Source organism: Lepidochelys kempii, chromosome 4 (genome assembly GCF_965140285.1).
Source record: "Lepidochelys kempii isolate rLepKem1 chromosome 4, rLepKem1.hap1, whole genome shotgun sequence".
Classification (NCBI taxonomy): Eukaryota; Metazoa; Chordata; order Testudines; family Cheloniidae; genus Lepidochelys; species Lepidochelys kempii.
In genome coordinates, this window is record NC_136383.1 from 53878325 (window position 1) to 53894240 (window position 15916).

Genomic DNA, 15916 nt, shown 5'->3' on the forward strand with positions numbered 1-15916 from the left:
CCTGGGGTTTGGTCTACTTAACTACAGCACTTAGCATGGTGTATGAATTTTTCACCCCCTTGAGTGCTGTGACTAGGTCGCTCTAAATTTTAAAAGTAGACCAGGGCATAGTCTTGTGTGGGAAAATATTTTTGCAGGGAGCAAAGTGGGAACCAAAAGCAGGGAGGAGCCACTCTGATTTCTGTTGTAAGCGCTAAATATTGTATTGAAAGAAATGAATTGCTGTGAAGATGTGAGCTTCTTTCAGAGAAGTGAATCAAATGACTATTTTCTAAGAAGCAAATTAAAATCCCTTGTCCTATTATTTCTTTATGCCATTAATAACTAATGAAGATTGAGAAAAGAACCATGGAACTAAGTGTGGAAAAATGAATGGGAAAAAAACCTCTCTTAGGAGTTGTATGGATTCTCTTGATTTCCATTCCCCCTTGGCACTCTCACAATTTTTATGCCTGAATTTTTTTTTATTTTTTTTATTGAGTTGTACACATTTTGAAACCTTTTTACTGGAATTCTTTATTTTGTCTGCCCCACTGAGCATTAAAGTAAACACTAAAGTCAGTACAAGAGTCAAAGCTACCTCCTTGTTTGTTTGAACCTGGGGCTAGGAGTTGGTTCCCTTCCTCCATCAGTGGTGGTAATTTGATTGTCCTGACCCCTCTTCCCACCTGCCAAAAAACAACTTCTTATCCAAATGAGGATAGATTCCTACAGACTGTCTTGTGGGCATTTGAAGGCAGTAAAATATTCACCATCAGACTAGCCACTCAGTGTTGCTGACAGATTCTTAGTTATAACTGTCTCTTCATTGGAGGCTAGAAAGAAAAATAATCTCACTGTTCGGGAAGCTGCCTAGCTGAGTTTTGTTTAAATACAAAGCAAGTAACACAGCTTTTTGTGGCAGTTTTGTTTTAAACTGTTTGTTTAAGTATTTCTGTAAGGTCCAAAGACTGAACACTAAAGCTAGCTAAAGTGAAGAAAAAAAATACAAAGAGGTAGTTGCATTTGAAATAAGTTTGATTTCAGCTTCAGAATACACAATAAAGGTATGTGTGGTTTGACATAAGGAGTGGTTGCTAACTGGCCAGCAACTAGATTTCCTTTAAACCAGGGTCAAGATCACATGGAGATCATCTTATTTTTCTGATTGTACAATACCTTGTGGATAAACATATTTATCTTCAAGGACTAGTAGTGACTTAGCTATTAGGAGCGCATACCTTTTTTTTTTTTCCCCCCAGAAGGGCATGTGTATTTTCTGCGGAAGAGAGGAGAAAATCTGTCATCTGCTGACTCATGTGTTAATCTTTATTTTGCACTTTAAACTGATAAGACCACTTTGTGTAAAAGCAATACAGGAAATGATGCATTGCAAAAACCAAAAGTGGCAGAAAGGAAAACGGAATGTACTGGCAAAAGCTCAGAACTATGGATACACTTTATAATTCTTGGAAATGAAAAAACTCCACCTACGCTATCTTTTTTTTAGTTTAATACTGTCTTGACATTGGAATTCTGCGTTAGAGCAGTTCATAGCAGACTTTGGTGTATAGCAGTTTCAACACAATTAATTTAGAAATGTGTGTTCTTTGTCCCATTTATTTTGAATAGATTATCCAGCATAGCAAAATGTAAGTAACTTAAAAAAAGCAATACTAAAGCCAACTATGGTGCATGTCCATAGAGAGCTGGCTAGTCATATGATGCTGGCATTTCCAGCTGCTAAATTTCATGCACTTCAATGATGGCTAAAAATACAGGCTTTTCTAATATTTTTCTGTGCAGTTGCCACAGGGACGTAAAGGAATTTTGAAGGGGTAGAAATGTGGTTCATAAAACCCTGCCCTAGACTGTGCTGTTATGCAATGTAGCATAGATGGGTGAAATATAAATGTGGGATTTTCAAGAGTTCTTAGCACTAACCTATTTCTGCGCATGGTGCTGGGCTAGGCCACATCTGGATGTTTTTGAAAGTCCTGTTGAGTCTTGTAGAACTAGTGTATAAGTCCTTGTTTCTATAGAGTATTTGTCTTTAGCCACAACTAAATGTACAGAATACCTTGATATGACACTTACCTTTTAAAACCATGATGGAGTTATTTTTGAAAACAGGAAAAAATTGCAAATCTTGTTCACCTTCCACATTAAAGGTGGCTAGATTGTGGCTAGATTGTCGGGCTCAACGGGTAGTGATCAATGGCTCCATGTCTAGTTGGCAGCCGGTATCAAGTGGAGTGCCCCAAGGGTCGGTCCTGGGGCCGGTTTTATTCAATATCTTCATAAATGATCTGGAGGATGGTGTGGATTGCACTCTCAGCAAATTTGCGGATGATACTAAACTGGGAGGAGTGGTAGATACGCTGGAGGGGAGGGATAGGATACAGAAGGACCTAGACCAATTGGAAGATTGGGCCAAAAGGAATCTGATGAGGTTCAATAAGGATAAGTGCAGGGTCCTGCACTTAGGACGGAAGAACCCAATGCACAGCTACAGACTAGGGACCGAATGGCTAGGCAGCAGTTCTGCGGAAAAGGACCTAGGGGTGACAGTGGACGAGAAGCTGGATATGAGTCAGCAGTGTGCCCTTGTTGCCAAGAAGGCCAATGGCATTTTGGGATGGATAAGTAGGGGCATAGCGAGCAGATCGAGGGACGTGATCGTTCCCCTCTATTCGACATTGGTGAGGCCTCATCTGGAGTACTGTGTCCAGTTTTGGGCCCCACACTTCAAGAAGGATGTGGATAAATTGGAGAGAGTCCAGCGAAGGGCAACAAAAATGATTAGGGGACTGGAACACATGAGTTGTGAGGAGAGGCTGAGGGAGCTGGGATTGTTTAGCCTGCAGAAGAGAAGAATGAGGGGGGATTTGATAGCGGCTTTCAACTACCTGAAAGGGGGTTCCAAAGAGGATGGCTCTAGACTGTTCTCAATGGTAGCAGATGACAGAACGAGGAGTAATGGTCTCAAGTTGCAGTGGGGGAGGTTTCGATTGGATATTAGGAAAAACTTTTTCACTAAGAGGGTGGTGAAACACTGGAATGAGTTACCTAGGGAGGTGGTAGAATCTCCTTCCTTAGAGGTTTTTAAGGTCAGGCTTGACAAAGCCCTGGCTGGGATGATTTAACTGGGAATTGGTCCTGCGTTGAGCAGGGGGTTGGACTAGATGACCTTCTGGGGTCCCTTCCAACCCTGATATTCTATGATTCTATGATTAGTCCCATTAGAATCAATGAGACTACTAGTTTGTGAAAGGCAAGCAGGATTTGACCTATTGTGTTAAAGCAGTTCAATAACAATAAATGAAGCCCAAATGAAAAGATACCCACAGCTAGTTAATGTTCAGCAACTGACATTAAAAGGACACCATTATGTATGTAAGGGTACTATTGTCCCCTTACTAACATTCAGTGGGGGTGTTTTAGTTGCTAGCTCCCAGTACTAAAAAGGGGGAAGGGTCGATGGGGAATCAGGATGCTGAGACTGACAGTCCCCAGGAACAATGGGGAGAGGCCAATGCTCCAGGTCAGCCTGAATGACAGGGCGGGCAGGTTAATCAGGGAGTCAGGAGGCCAGGGAGGTCCCGTCCTCCGTGTGGGCTGGATTTGCCTGGGTCAGACAGAGTGGGGCTTAACTAAGGAGAAAGCAGGGGCCCAGGCTAAGCTGGGGAGCAGAGCTGTGCCAGATCCAGAGAGAGCAGACCCTGTCCTGGGAGCAGAGCTGCAGCCCCAAAGCCAGAGGCACAGCCCAGAGAGAGCAGACTTGCCCTGGGAGCAGATCTGCAGCAACCAGAGCCAGAGGGGCCGAAGAAGCAGCCCAGGGAGCTGAAGGCAGAGCAGCAGCAGCAGTGCTGAGACAGAGTGGTGGAGCTGGGCCTGGAGCAGTCCGGAGATGGGTGCAGTGAGCAGCTGGGGAGAACAAGGGGGACCCTGGGCAGCAGGCCCAGCACAGGGAGACACCTCAGCCAAGAGGCTCTGCAGGTCAGGCTTGGATCATAACCCTGACAGGGTGGGGGTGACACTGGGAAGAAGAGTCCTACCACTTAGAGCCTGAGAGCGTGTGGCCACCATCAGAGCACAACAGCATCCCTACAGCACAGCCAGGGCCTGAGAAGGCGGCCTGGGACTTACAAGGAACAGACTGTGAACTGCCCTGACATTCCAGAGACACTATTTGTGATGTTCCCTGCCACAGAGCGGGTTGATGTGTTTCCTTTAACCTTTCCCATTTTTCCTTATTCTTTTTAAAATTAATTGTTGATTAAATAACTTGCATTTGCTTTAACTTGTATGTAATGGTCAGTGGGTCAGAGAATTGCCCAGTGCAGAGAGAGTACCCCGGAGCGGGGACACCCTAGTCCCTGTCCTAGGTGACCCCAGCAGAGTTGGGGGTTGAGCCCTCCAGGAATCCTGGACCCAGCCTTGTTGGGGTTATGAGGACTCTGCCAGACAGGAGAGTGGACGGGGAGTCCTCAATGGCAGGGAGGCCACTGGGTAAACAAAGGATCTGAGTCCTCGCTCCCAATTCCACTAGCCCACTTCACCGGGGTAGTGCAGAAGACAGGATAGTGCAGAAGCCCACAATAGCAGACTATTCCCCCGCTTACATGTAGGCCCAAGATTTAGGGCTTGTAAAAATAAAATTGTATAGCTTAAAATCTTTCCATTCTAATGGAAACAGTTACCTAAATAAAAACAATTTCTTTTATTTTTATTTATTTAGCCATTTGAAACTTGTAGTATTGTGCTAGTGGATGTGACTCTGAAAGCAGACTATAAATAAAAGTGAAACTATGTGTTTTCATTGTCCAATCTGGAAGGATTGACACAAAGAGTGGAATATTAACTTTTAAAATTATTTCATGAGGAATAAACTAAGCTTGTAGTAACATGGAGAAGGCTTTTTTTAAATTGAAACTTTTAACCTGTTACGTTTCTTTTTTTAAGGAAAGCTTTAGTCTGTGGAGTTTTGGAAATCTGATCAGAGCAATATAACACTTATTTTTACATATTGGAGAGTATTCTGAGAGTCAAGACTGACTTCCATGACTTGCCCATTATACTCTAACCACACGTGGCGCTCTACTGATAAGGTTCTTAACTCACCACAGCACTTGATGGAGCACTTCACAGTACACATAAGGATAAATCATATCCAGAGCGCATTCAGTGGTGGTAATTGAGTTTGAGTTCATGAAATAATACAGCAAATGTCCAGGTAACTGAATATCTTCTTAAATTTGCTCCAGGCTCATGAAAATCTTCTATTTCATTGACAATATTGTACAAAATTTGATTACTTGAATTCTTAAAGTTTTCTTAAGAGTGGGATAAACTAGCACCAAGTATAAACAGACATGGATTAGTTATAAACGGTGTTGACATTTATTTTTCCATTTTTTTGTATTTCAGATAACTTCAAGAGCAACATTGTTATCTGATAACATTTTCATGACAAAATACTTTACGGTGTTTCATTTTAATTGAAAGTACTCCAGGTATGTTGGTTGATATGGCAAAGCCACTGAATAAACTGGTGACAAATCCTCATTCTGGCAGAGTCCAGAAAATAAATGTAAAAATATATCTTGTAACACATCGCTTCTGTCACTTTAAAGATATCTCTTGTTAGATAATACAAATTAATGTTGAAGACTCGGTGTATGATTCTGTTCCAAACTGCATGTGATTACATCTTGTTGCTTTTAATTTTTTTTTTTTCTGGATCACAACAGTTTACCCTAGTTATCTAAAATTGTCTTTTCATCATAACTTTTCTGCTGAACTTCATGATTTAAAATAAGAACCTGAAACTGTCCTGTGGCCCCTGGGAGGGGGTCCATATGAAGTCATGATGGCTACTTCCTATAGCCTGCGTGTGTGGCTTGAATTTTTTTTTTTTAATGTGACATGGGTATTGACAAAGAGATCCTTGGTTTTAAATCTTTTGTTAAGTTTTTAGTCAGTTTTTTAAACGAAAAATAACTTATTGAGATGAACAAGCTGACCTAATTTATTTCAGGTCACAGTATTCACAAACTCTAGTTGCAATGGTTTTCAAACTGGTCCCTGTATTGCTGGTGGTCTGCAGAATGCTGGATGGTCATGTGCTACTGACTCTCCTTGTTATCAGCTGCTAAACTGAAGACCGCTAAAAATACTTTTTCCACCTAACCATTTGCTATAAATTCCATAGGGCTGTTAAATTTGTGAATGGAAGGCAGGCTGGGTTGATTTAAATCATTTTAATCATGATGTAAATCAGCAAGAAGGAAACCTTGATTTAAATAATGTATTGTAGTTGTGTTTTGCATTTTCACTTTTTTTGTTTTATAAAGAAAGGTTGATTCTCATTGGCTGGTAACATTAAAACATTGATTTGCAACTAAACATAGCCTTTACACTAAATTTGGTACTTTTTTGCTAACCAGGAAGAGATACTGTATCTATACACATTTATTTAAGCAGTTATATAGTTTAACAGATTTATTCAGGTTCTTATCGTTTATATTTTTACTATGTTAGAAAATGGTGAATGATTAATTTACTAGATTAATTTTTTACTTGTGATTTGATTTGCAACAAGCTGTTTGGGTGGAAATAGGAATTCTTTTAAAATGCACTAAAATGCAACATTTTTTATTTTTTGTATTCAGTAAAATCACTTTAAATATGCTGGATACACAAAAGGGGGCAAAAGCTAATCAAAACGTTTTTTTATTTAAAACTGATTTTAATAAACGGAGGAGATATTATCTGGAGGTAGTGAATTGAACTGATTGTTTCTGGTTACTATGTCCTTCAAGATTTTTTAGAACTAGTAAATCTCATCAGTGCACACCAGGTTGTTTTTTTTTTCCTTCGACATAAGAAGAAGAAAAACTTTCCTGCTTTCTCCAACTCCCATGTGATTTTCTTAATTTTTGAATGAAGTAGTCATTGAACTGAACTAGTTGAATAAACTAAAATGAAGAAAATAATCTTTTGGACCTGCAAAACAGGTGGCTGCTGCTATTATTAATAATAATGATTTTTAAGCTGGTTTAGAACTTCAACAAACTCTGGGTCCTAGTGCTTATCCAGTGACTCCTACTGGTTCAGTGATTTGACTTTCTAAAAAACGTCAGCAGCACACATGTACAGTGCAGTATCAAATTTAATGTAACTGATAATCATAGTGAGTTTAGGCCTTAACACAAGTTGTCATAATTTCAGATTTAATTTTATTTAGATTTATTTTAAAAAGGGAAACGTGTGCAATTGTAAATGGTAAGAGAAGTGGTCTGTGAAACTCACTCCTTGTCAAGATGTGGTTCACGCTGAAGTATTTGAGAACCCCTCTTCCAGCATCATGTGCACAAATCGATGGATCTATGTTCTGTAATAATTTGGATGCTGCCAGTTTAGTCAGATTCTGAAGGCTGTCAGCACTTAGATATGTGGGGTTTTTTGTTTGTTTTATCATTCCACTTTCACATCTAGACATGTTTATTTGTTGTCACTTACTAAAAACAAATTGTTTCTCTTCTCTTCCCCTCCTTCCCCCTCTTCCCCTCCCTCTAGGTGCTGGACTTCAGTTTGGAACACAAAGATCACTTCTGTCGAGCTGGAATGTTAGTTTCAGTTTCTCAAGACTTCAGAATCAGAAAGCCAAAGGGAACAGTATAAATTAGGCAAACCTTTGGTGTCCATTTACATACAGGATCTGCTGTGTCCATTTTTTAGGGGGCAATCTTTTCTGTTTCTTCAGTATCCAGTGTGACTGAGTTGATCACCATGAATGTGACAAGCTTATTCTCCTTCACAAGCCCAGCAGTTAAGAGGCTGCTGGGATGGAAGCAGGGAGATGAAGAAGAAAAATGGGCAGAGAAAGCTGTTGATGCATTAGTCAAAAAATTAAAGAAGAAAAAAGGTGCTATGGAGGAACTGGAAAAAGCATTAAGCTGTCCAGGTCAGCCCAGCAACTGTGTTACAATTCCTCGTTCCCTGGATGGCAGGCTTCAGGTTTCGCACCGGAAAGGGCTACCACATGTAATTTACTGTAGAGTGTGGCGCTGGCCAGACCTCCAAAGCCATCATGAACTGAAACCACTGGAATGCTGTGAGTTTCCCTTTGGTTCAAAACAGAAGGAGGTTTGCATCAATCCCTACCACTACAAACGAGTGGAGAGTCCTGGTAAGTTCCCTCTCTCAAACCTTATCTAGACAGTAACATACAAGTCTAGTAATTAAAGTGATCAGATGGCTGGTATCCTCTTAAACTTAAGCAAATATGAATGTCACATCTCAGACTCCTCATAATTTCAAAGAGAAGTGATGATACAGTAGCTTGCTCTTTCACATGCTGGGGACTAAAATGTGTGTAAATGTGTTCTATGGCTATAGGGAAGGGTGGTCTGAATACAGGACCAGGAGTCAGGAGGTCTGGCTTCTCCTAGCTTGGCCACTGAGTGTAATATTAGGTAAGTCATTCACCCTCTCCATACAAGTTTTATACAGACTTGCAGATTAATGAATCATAAAGTGCTCTGAAAGTCAAAATTATAGTCAGGTAACTCTTTTTTGTAAATATGGTTGGATGTGCAGACTTGTAATTCTCACAAAAAAATTAAAATATAGGCAACCATTTGGCCAAGTCAGAATTTTCATTCTCAAAGAGATCCTTTCATCTTTATATCCTTGAGGTTTAGAAGTGGGATAACCAATTAGGAGGATGGTATGTGGCTATTACTATGTGATTCCACAAAATAATCATATTTATCAGTGGAATAGCACTTTAGGGCAGCAAAGTGTCTTTTTGTACAGTGTAGTGCTGTGGGAAGATGTGGCATATACGTGTACAAACTTCACAGCAGTGATTTGGACCTTCCGGATCAGAGTTGAATTCTAGGTACTGGCACAGACTTTACTATAGTTCTGTAGTTGCATTTCTGTATTCTTTCTAGAAGGGTTCACAATTTGGTTTATAATGCTTTAGTGACCAATAGTCTGTTACTTTCTAAATACACATACAGAATTTTAAAATCCATTTCATGTACTTTACAGATGTTGGTTTTTTCCCTCGTTTTTCCACTCTTAAAATGTAAAATCCTTGTTTGGCACCACCTCCTTCTCTTCTTGCCTTCTTGAGGCACTAATCCTGCGAACACTTCTTATGCACAGGCTTTATTTGCTTGTGTGAGTAGTTCAATTCAGTTCACTGGAAATATTCACATGAATTCAGTTATGCATATACTTCATTATTTGGGGCTTGTCTACACAGGAGGCTTTAGTCACCACCGGTGTAGCTGTACAGATGTAGTTGCACCAGTGACAATCCCTAGTGTGGCTGCCATGCACTAGTTCATCATGGCTTATATTTGTGCAGTGCATCTATACTAGGGATTTGTAACGGAGCAATTATACTTGCATAGCTACATAGATAGCTAAAAACTACACTGTAGACAAGGCCTTATAGTTCACGGTTTTTTGCAGCTCTGTTTTGTAATGTGCAATGCATATTTATGGTGCTATATAATATTTCCTTTCATCTTTTAAGTATTAATTTGGAAACAATCCAAACAGCTAAACTAATACCACAACATGCACATTTTATGCAGCAGAAGCTTAAAGGAATGTCCTCTTAACAGTTTTCTGTTCTTTAGATGTGAGACATTAAAATGAGCACTTGTCTCTATGTCCTTTATGCATAGACAGCTGGATCAGGTGTATCCCAATGTGCTGAAGGCTTGGATTCCTTTAAAAACAAAAAAAAACAAACCTTAAGTCATTGAGCAACAATAAGACATTTGCTATTAGAACATGCTACTCAATGTTATGCTAACTCTCTTCTTGATTTAATCTTGGCAGCAGCTTACTGGTTTGGTGTTTGAGAATGTTCTCATCTTGTTGCACGGTATTTAAAAAAAAAAAACTACAAAAACTTCATGATGCTGCAGCAAGATAGGCAAATACATTGGATGGCTTACTGTATATTTTAACATCTAAAATATGTCATCATGCTTGTATCTGGTAGCTCGCAAACCATCCATTTACTTATCTTCCTGGATTTAGTGTCATTGTCACTTTTATTCAGTTTTGTTGTTTTAAATAGTGTCTTAAGGAAATAAAGCTAATATTACACATTCTGACTCCTGGATACTCATTTAAAGAAAAGCTATCCAGGTACAATTAAATATTTGAATGCAAAGATTTTAGTTGAGCAGTTAAAAGGAGAAAGAAAGGAAAAAGCCCCATTTTACTTTTCTAGAGTTCTCATCCTGAGGAAAAACTACACTCTTAGTGAATCCCCTGGTAGGCTCCAGTTTTTTAGGACATTTTCACAGCTAAAGGGAGGACAGAATATATCCAAATACTGAGGAGGCCTTGGAAATGTTCAAAAGTTCACAGAAGTCTAGTGCAGTCCTCTCAATCAAAATATTCTGGAAATAACTGCTGAACAGAGTGTAGTTTTGACTTGAACTTGTGCTTAAATGTTTTGCTGAGTCGGGGCTTTAGGGCCTGATCTAAAGGCCACCGAAGTCAACTAGGGCAGTGGTTCTCAAACAAGGGTATACGTACCCCTGGGGGTACATCAATGCATCTAGATATTTTTGCCTAGTTTTACAACACGCTACATAAAAAGCACTAGCCAAGTCAGTACAAACTAAAATTTCATACAGACAATGACTTGTTTATACTGCTCTGTATACTATACACTGAAATGTAAGTACAATATTTATATTCCAGTCTATTTATTTTATAATTGATATGGTAAAAATAAGAAAGTTAAGCAATTTTTCAGTAATAGTTTGCTGACACACTTGTATTTTAAATGTCTGGTTTTTGTAAGCAGTTAGTTTTTAAGTGAGGTGATACTTGCATGTACACAAGACAAATCAGACTCCTGAAAAGTGTATAGTACTCTGGAAAGGTTGAGAGCCACTGAATTAGCATATGTCTACGTAGCAATTACACACCCGTGGCAGGCCTGGGTCAGCTGACTTTGGTTTGCGGGGCTTGGGCTGAAGTCTGAGCCCAAACATCTACCCTTCAATTTTACAGACCTACAGCCCGAGCCCCGCAAGCCCGAGTCAGCTGACCTGGGCCAGCTGCGGCTGTTTAATCATTGTGTAGATATATCCTTAGTCTTTGGTGGAATTTGGATCAGGCCCTTCTTTTCCCTGAGCTTCAGTTTCCCATCTGTAAAATGGGCAGATGTCCCTTCCACTCTTCCCCAGTTATAAAAGGAAATAAAATTATGATGGAGACAAGGAAACTAAGCGTTTTATTATCATTGTCGTCAGTAGTAGTCATATTACAGTAGCACCGAGGACTCCTACTTATGGACCAAGACCCCTTTGAGCTCAGCTCTGTACCAACACAGTAGAACAAAAATACAGTCCTTGCCCCAAAGAGCTTACAATCCAAGTAAAAGACAAGAGACAACAGATGGATACAGAGAGATGGGAGAGTACAATGAAACAACGAGACAATGTTGTCTAAACATTCAAGACGGCCATGGGGTGGGGGAAGGTGTAAAACACACTAGCTGAGTGAGCAATGTAATGGTGATAAATGGTATGTTAGTTCCACTGTTTTTGGGGGTGGAGTACTTAGGAGGGGATCAGTTAAATGGAAAGCCAAGGGAAGTGGGAGTGAGGGGAGCAGTGCAGGGGAGGAGAGGGTAAGGACAGACAGGAATGGAGTTAAGCAGAGGTGAAGAGAATGGGAGTGGGAGAACTGGCAGTTTATAATTAAAATAGAGCACTGTTCCGAGACCTGTGCAATGTCTAGACATGCTAGTATAAAAACTCTAGCACTGGGGTGTCAGGAGGCAGAGGGACAGATTTCATGTTTTATTACAGTTGGTGGGCTGGGATATAAACTCAGGACTTTGCACTCTCCTCAATCCACAGTCGATGTCCCACTAATGTTTGTGGGATGTTTGCACAGAGATCTAAGGGAGAATGCAGCTTTTCTGTATCAATTGAAGTTGTATTTTATTCAGTATCTTATTGGCACATTCAGTACCCTCAGTGGTTTGGTTGTTTTTTGTCTGATCCTTTGTTTCCTTTCCTCTTTCTATTTCTGTCCTCTTCTGTCTGTAAGGTTTCCTCAGTTGTTCCCTCTTCATTTTCTTCCCTGTAGCTATCTTCAGTTCCTACTCCTTTAAAGTTTTCACTCTCATTTTCCCTGTTTCATCTGCTAAAATTCTCAGGAATTAATATGATGAAATGTAAGCTGGACCAAAATTTCACTACCTCTTTTGAGCTGATCTGGCCCAGGGGTCATATGTTTTGCTACCCTTCCTCTAAAATGACTGTGGAGGCTTTTACTCATATGGACAAGATGCAAAGTGGGTATATATGTTTTGTTACATTTTCCATTTCGCTATTCTGTTTGGGGTTTTTTGAAAAGCTGGTTCATAATAAAAAAAAAAATCTACCCTTGATATTCTAAAATCACACAGCACTCTACACTGGGGAATGAAGGCCACGCTTTTTTTTTTTCTTTTTGGACACGTCTGCTTTTTAAAACTTGTGGTGCTAAAGTGATACTCATCTCTTGTACACAAGATGAACGCAGAGATTTTAGAAAATCTCAATAGTAATTCCAGATCTAATTTTTTTACTTTTTAAAATTAAATCACATTCAAATTTTATTTATTAGCAATACACAGGAGGCTGAAAACATACATTAGCTGTAATGAGATGCTGGGGGAAGGGCAGGAGAGGAGGCTCCTGGGAATTTCAAGCCTGGAGAATCTAGACTTTGTTGAAAGCATGCTGCTTCATAAACTGCTGAATACATATGGTGGTATATAGAAGAAAATGCTGAGGGAAGCTTTGTCATCTGGCAAACAGATATAGTCGGAAAGAAGTACCTTCTACAAGCATGTTGGAATAGCTCAACTGTTTTATGCAGAGTCATTTGTATGCTGCACATTTGCTAGTGAAGACAATGGTCTAGTTAATGGCTGTATCAAATCTGACTGGCTGCTTTTGGCAGGGCAAGGCAAAGCTTTTAAAACTTGCACAGAACTTTTAAGAACTTTTTGAAAAAATCTGACTGGCATATTTAGTATGACTCAGTCTGTTTGCCTCTTTTAACTTAATCAAGGAGTGAAATTTAAAGGTGATCCAAAGGCTGTTCTAAATACTGGGATTATGCATGGTTTTTTGTGTGGCAGGAAGGGGAGAGAGAAGGTCATGGGTTTATTTTTTCCTTCCCTTGGAAATATCAGGAATGACATCTAAAGTTTTGCTTGGGGAACTTGTTTGTGGGATCTTGGAGCCTGTTGTCAACTCTCTTGCCTTAACTGAAGGAAGAGGGGTGTAATGAATCTTTAACCAAAGCTTCATTTTTCCCAATTGTTACTTAGTCTTCTGAGTTATATGGGGTTTTAAAACTTTTTGGTTTTTTAAACTGGAAACAGTTGGACCGAAAATCACTTTTACTATCTTGTCTCTTGCATTTTCATTTCACTAGTTTTCTGGTCATTATAGTCATCCAAGCTAGACAGGACCTGAATTTCTAATGTATTTTAAAAACAAGCAGAAAGAATGGTTTAAAAAAACAAACTTTAGGTTGTCTTTATACATCATTCTGAAATTTTTAAAAACTGTAGTCATGTCTCATGGTTATTCTATACCATGAGTATAACTAGAATGTCTAATTACGTGAATGGGAACAGGAATGGAAAGTAAAACAGATAAATGAGTTTGAGAATCCAAGCTAATTAATTTGCTAACAGAAATTTCTAATCCATAATTTTACATTTTAACTTTTTTCTGATATTTACTCATGTGAAGTAGGGTGGTAATTTACAATACATGGTTTTCCTTTTTGGCAATCCCTTGCACATCAGGCTTTCTCCAAACCTGAGGTGACCATCAAATTCTAAGGACTGTTGAGAATTTAGCATGCAGTCAGGCTAGGAAAAAACGTATTGTCCAGTAATCCAAGTAAACTCAGTTCCTGCTCTGAATGATGTGGTAGTTGGTGGCGGTGATATTTTATTGCAGTAGTTTGCAAAAGCCGTAGATGCCCTGTTGAATTAGGCACTGTTGATGCACACATAGTGAAAGGGTGGTATAAAATATAATTACTCGCAATTAGTTGCACAAATTGCTGATCTGAACTTCAAAAATCCTATAGGCATTGACTGGCTCACTGTTGCATCCAATCTGAGGCTGAAAATAACTGGTCTGCTCCTGCTCCAGTTTCCTTGTAATTACCAATAACAAGTGGACGGAGTTGTGCAGCCAGTTGTGGCCTATGCCTTACGCTGAGGAGAGCTGATATGACTAGTCGTGCACGTACTGTGCCCAAATTGCCATATGAAGCACAGCTGCCATTCAGTGGCATTTACTGGGAGACTGAAGTAAGAGGCCAGTTTTTATTTTCAGTCTGAAGACTGATGTTCCAGTCAGTTAGCACGCCTGGGATTCAAAGTGCAGGTCAGTTGAGAGTAGGAAGTAACACACTAAATGTATAGGAGGCTTCTTGCTGCCTAAGCAGCAGAGGTCTGACTCTGAGAAACAGTAGCCATGTCATGCTGTCTTCATCCCCAGCATGGACTCCTCTCATGCCCTCAGCATGGTTTTTCAGATTTGGCTTGATCACTTCCTTGAGTAACTTGCTGTCTAAATCGAGCCTGTATAATCAGACACAGATGCGGGGTGTGTTGTTTTAGAGTGAAAAAGTATATTTTTCTGATCACAAAGGCAACCCTGCGATTCACCAGAGGAGAAAACCCTTAAGTGATAACAGTCTTGGCCAAGCTACTTTGAGATCCATGCTGTCCTAAGATAAATCCCCTTTAAAATGTGTCCCTAGCTTGCATTTCGTATCATGTTTCATTAAAAACTTGTTTATGTATGTGTTAAAAAGAATGAAAGAAACTTGTGTTGTGCCTCTGAAATTTGTACCCAAACTGGATTACGTTTTTTTCCCCATCCACCTTATGGGGATTTGAAATGTTTTCTTTCTGGTCCTTTGGACCAGTATTTAGAAAACTTTACTGGTCCTGAAACTGTTTCTGGCCCTTTAAATATCATTCCATTCTTACCTATCATCTTGCTTTTTTCACAGCACTTCAATTCTGATACAGTTTTAGCCAAACTTAAATTAGATCACTAAAATTAGTGCTTTATCATTTGAACCTTGGGTTCCATACTTGATAGGCAGTTTTTGTTAGTGTGGTTTTTCTAGTGGTTCTCAAGGTAACAGCTGCTAAATCGTTTCAGAATTGAATTTGGGACTAAGACAGGAGTTATAATAATTGGCAAACTTATTCTTAAACACTACTATCTTGTGACCTATCTGGCTAGTGTAAGGATTCCAGGACTGATCAGTAACTCCCTCCTCCATCCAACACCTGGGAGAACTCTGATCAGCGCTCAGTTCTCTGGTCTGTTTCCGGCCAGATGGGAAAGCTTTGATCAGGAAGACTAGAGGGAGCAGAGTGGAACAGCTGTGTGCAATACTCCCATACTGCCAGCACTTTTTGAGGGGAACATTAGACAGTAATAGAATTAGAGGAGGGGGAGGAAAGCAATGGGGAGAGACTATAAAAGAACAAGGGCAAAGGAGAAGCTGTTGCTGCTCCAGTCTTGAGAATGGAGAGGAAAAAAAATGAAGTGTCCTTTTCAAAGACAGCGAAGATAAATTGAGTGGAAATCATCCAAGAGGAGACAAGAAAATGGAGACTGGATGAATTAGAGGTGGAAGAAGAAAGGGATGGGAAGGGGGGTTGGAGACAGGGAGTTAGTCACTCGCTGACTTAAACAAGGAAAGGAAAAAACTGTCTGAATTGTGTAAGTGAAATTCTTGTTTCTAGACTGTTTTTCTATTAGGCATCCTATAGCTCTGCAAGTTCAGGGATGGGAGACTGCAGAGTGTCACTGGTGAGAGGATTTGTCATATTGCTTCATAA

The 15916-nt window shown here is 39.8% G+C and overlaps 1 protein-coding gene across 3 annotated transcripts in view; it reads left to right on the forward strand.

Annotated features, from left to right (window-relative positions):
* Positions 1 to 15916, forward strand: part of SMAD1 (SMAD family member 1) — a 75671-nt gene that overhangs the window by 29171 nt on the left and 30584 nt on the right. For 2 of the 3 annotated variants that reach the window (XM_073341273.2, XM_073341275.2), the window contains exons 2-3: positions 5410 to 5495; positions 7561 to 8173. In XM_073341273.2, coding sequence (XP_073197374.1) covers positions 7774 to 8173 — 400 coding nt within the window. In that variant the 5' untranslated portion in view covers positions 5410 to 5495; positions 7561 to 7773. Of the gene's footprint in view, positions 1 to 4944; positions 5216 to 5409; positions 5496 to 7560; positions 8174 to 15916 lie in introns of all 3 variants that reach the window. The other variant, XM_073341274.2, reaches the window with a different exon arrangement.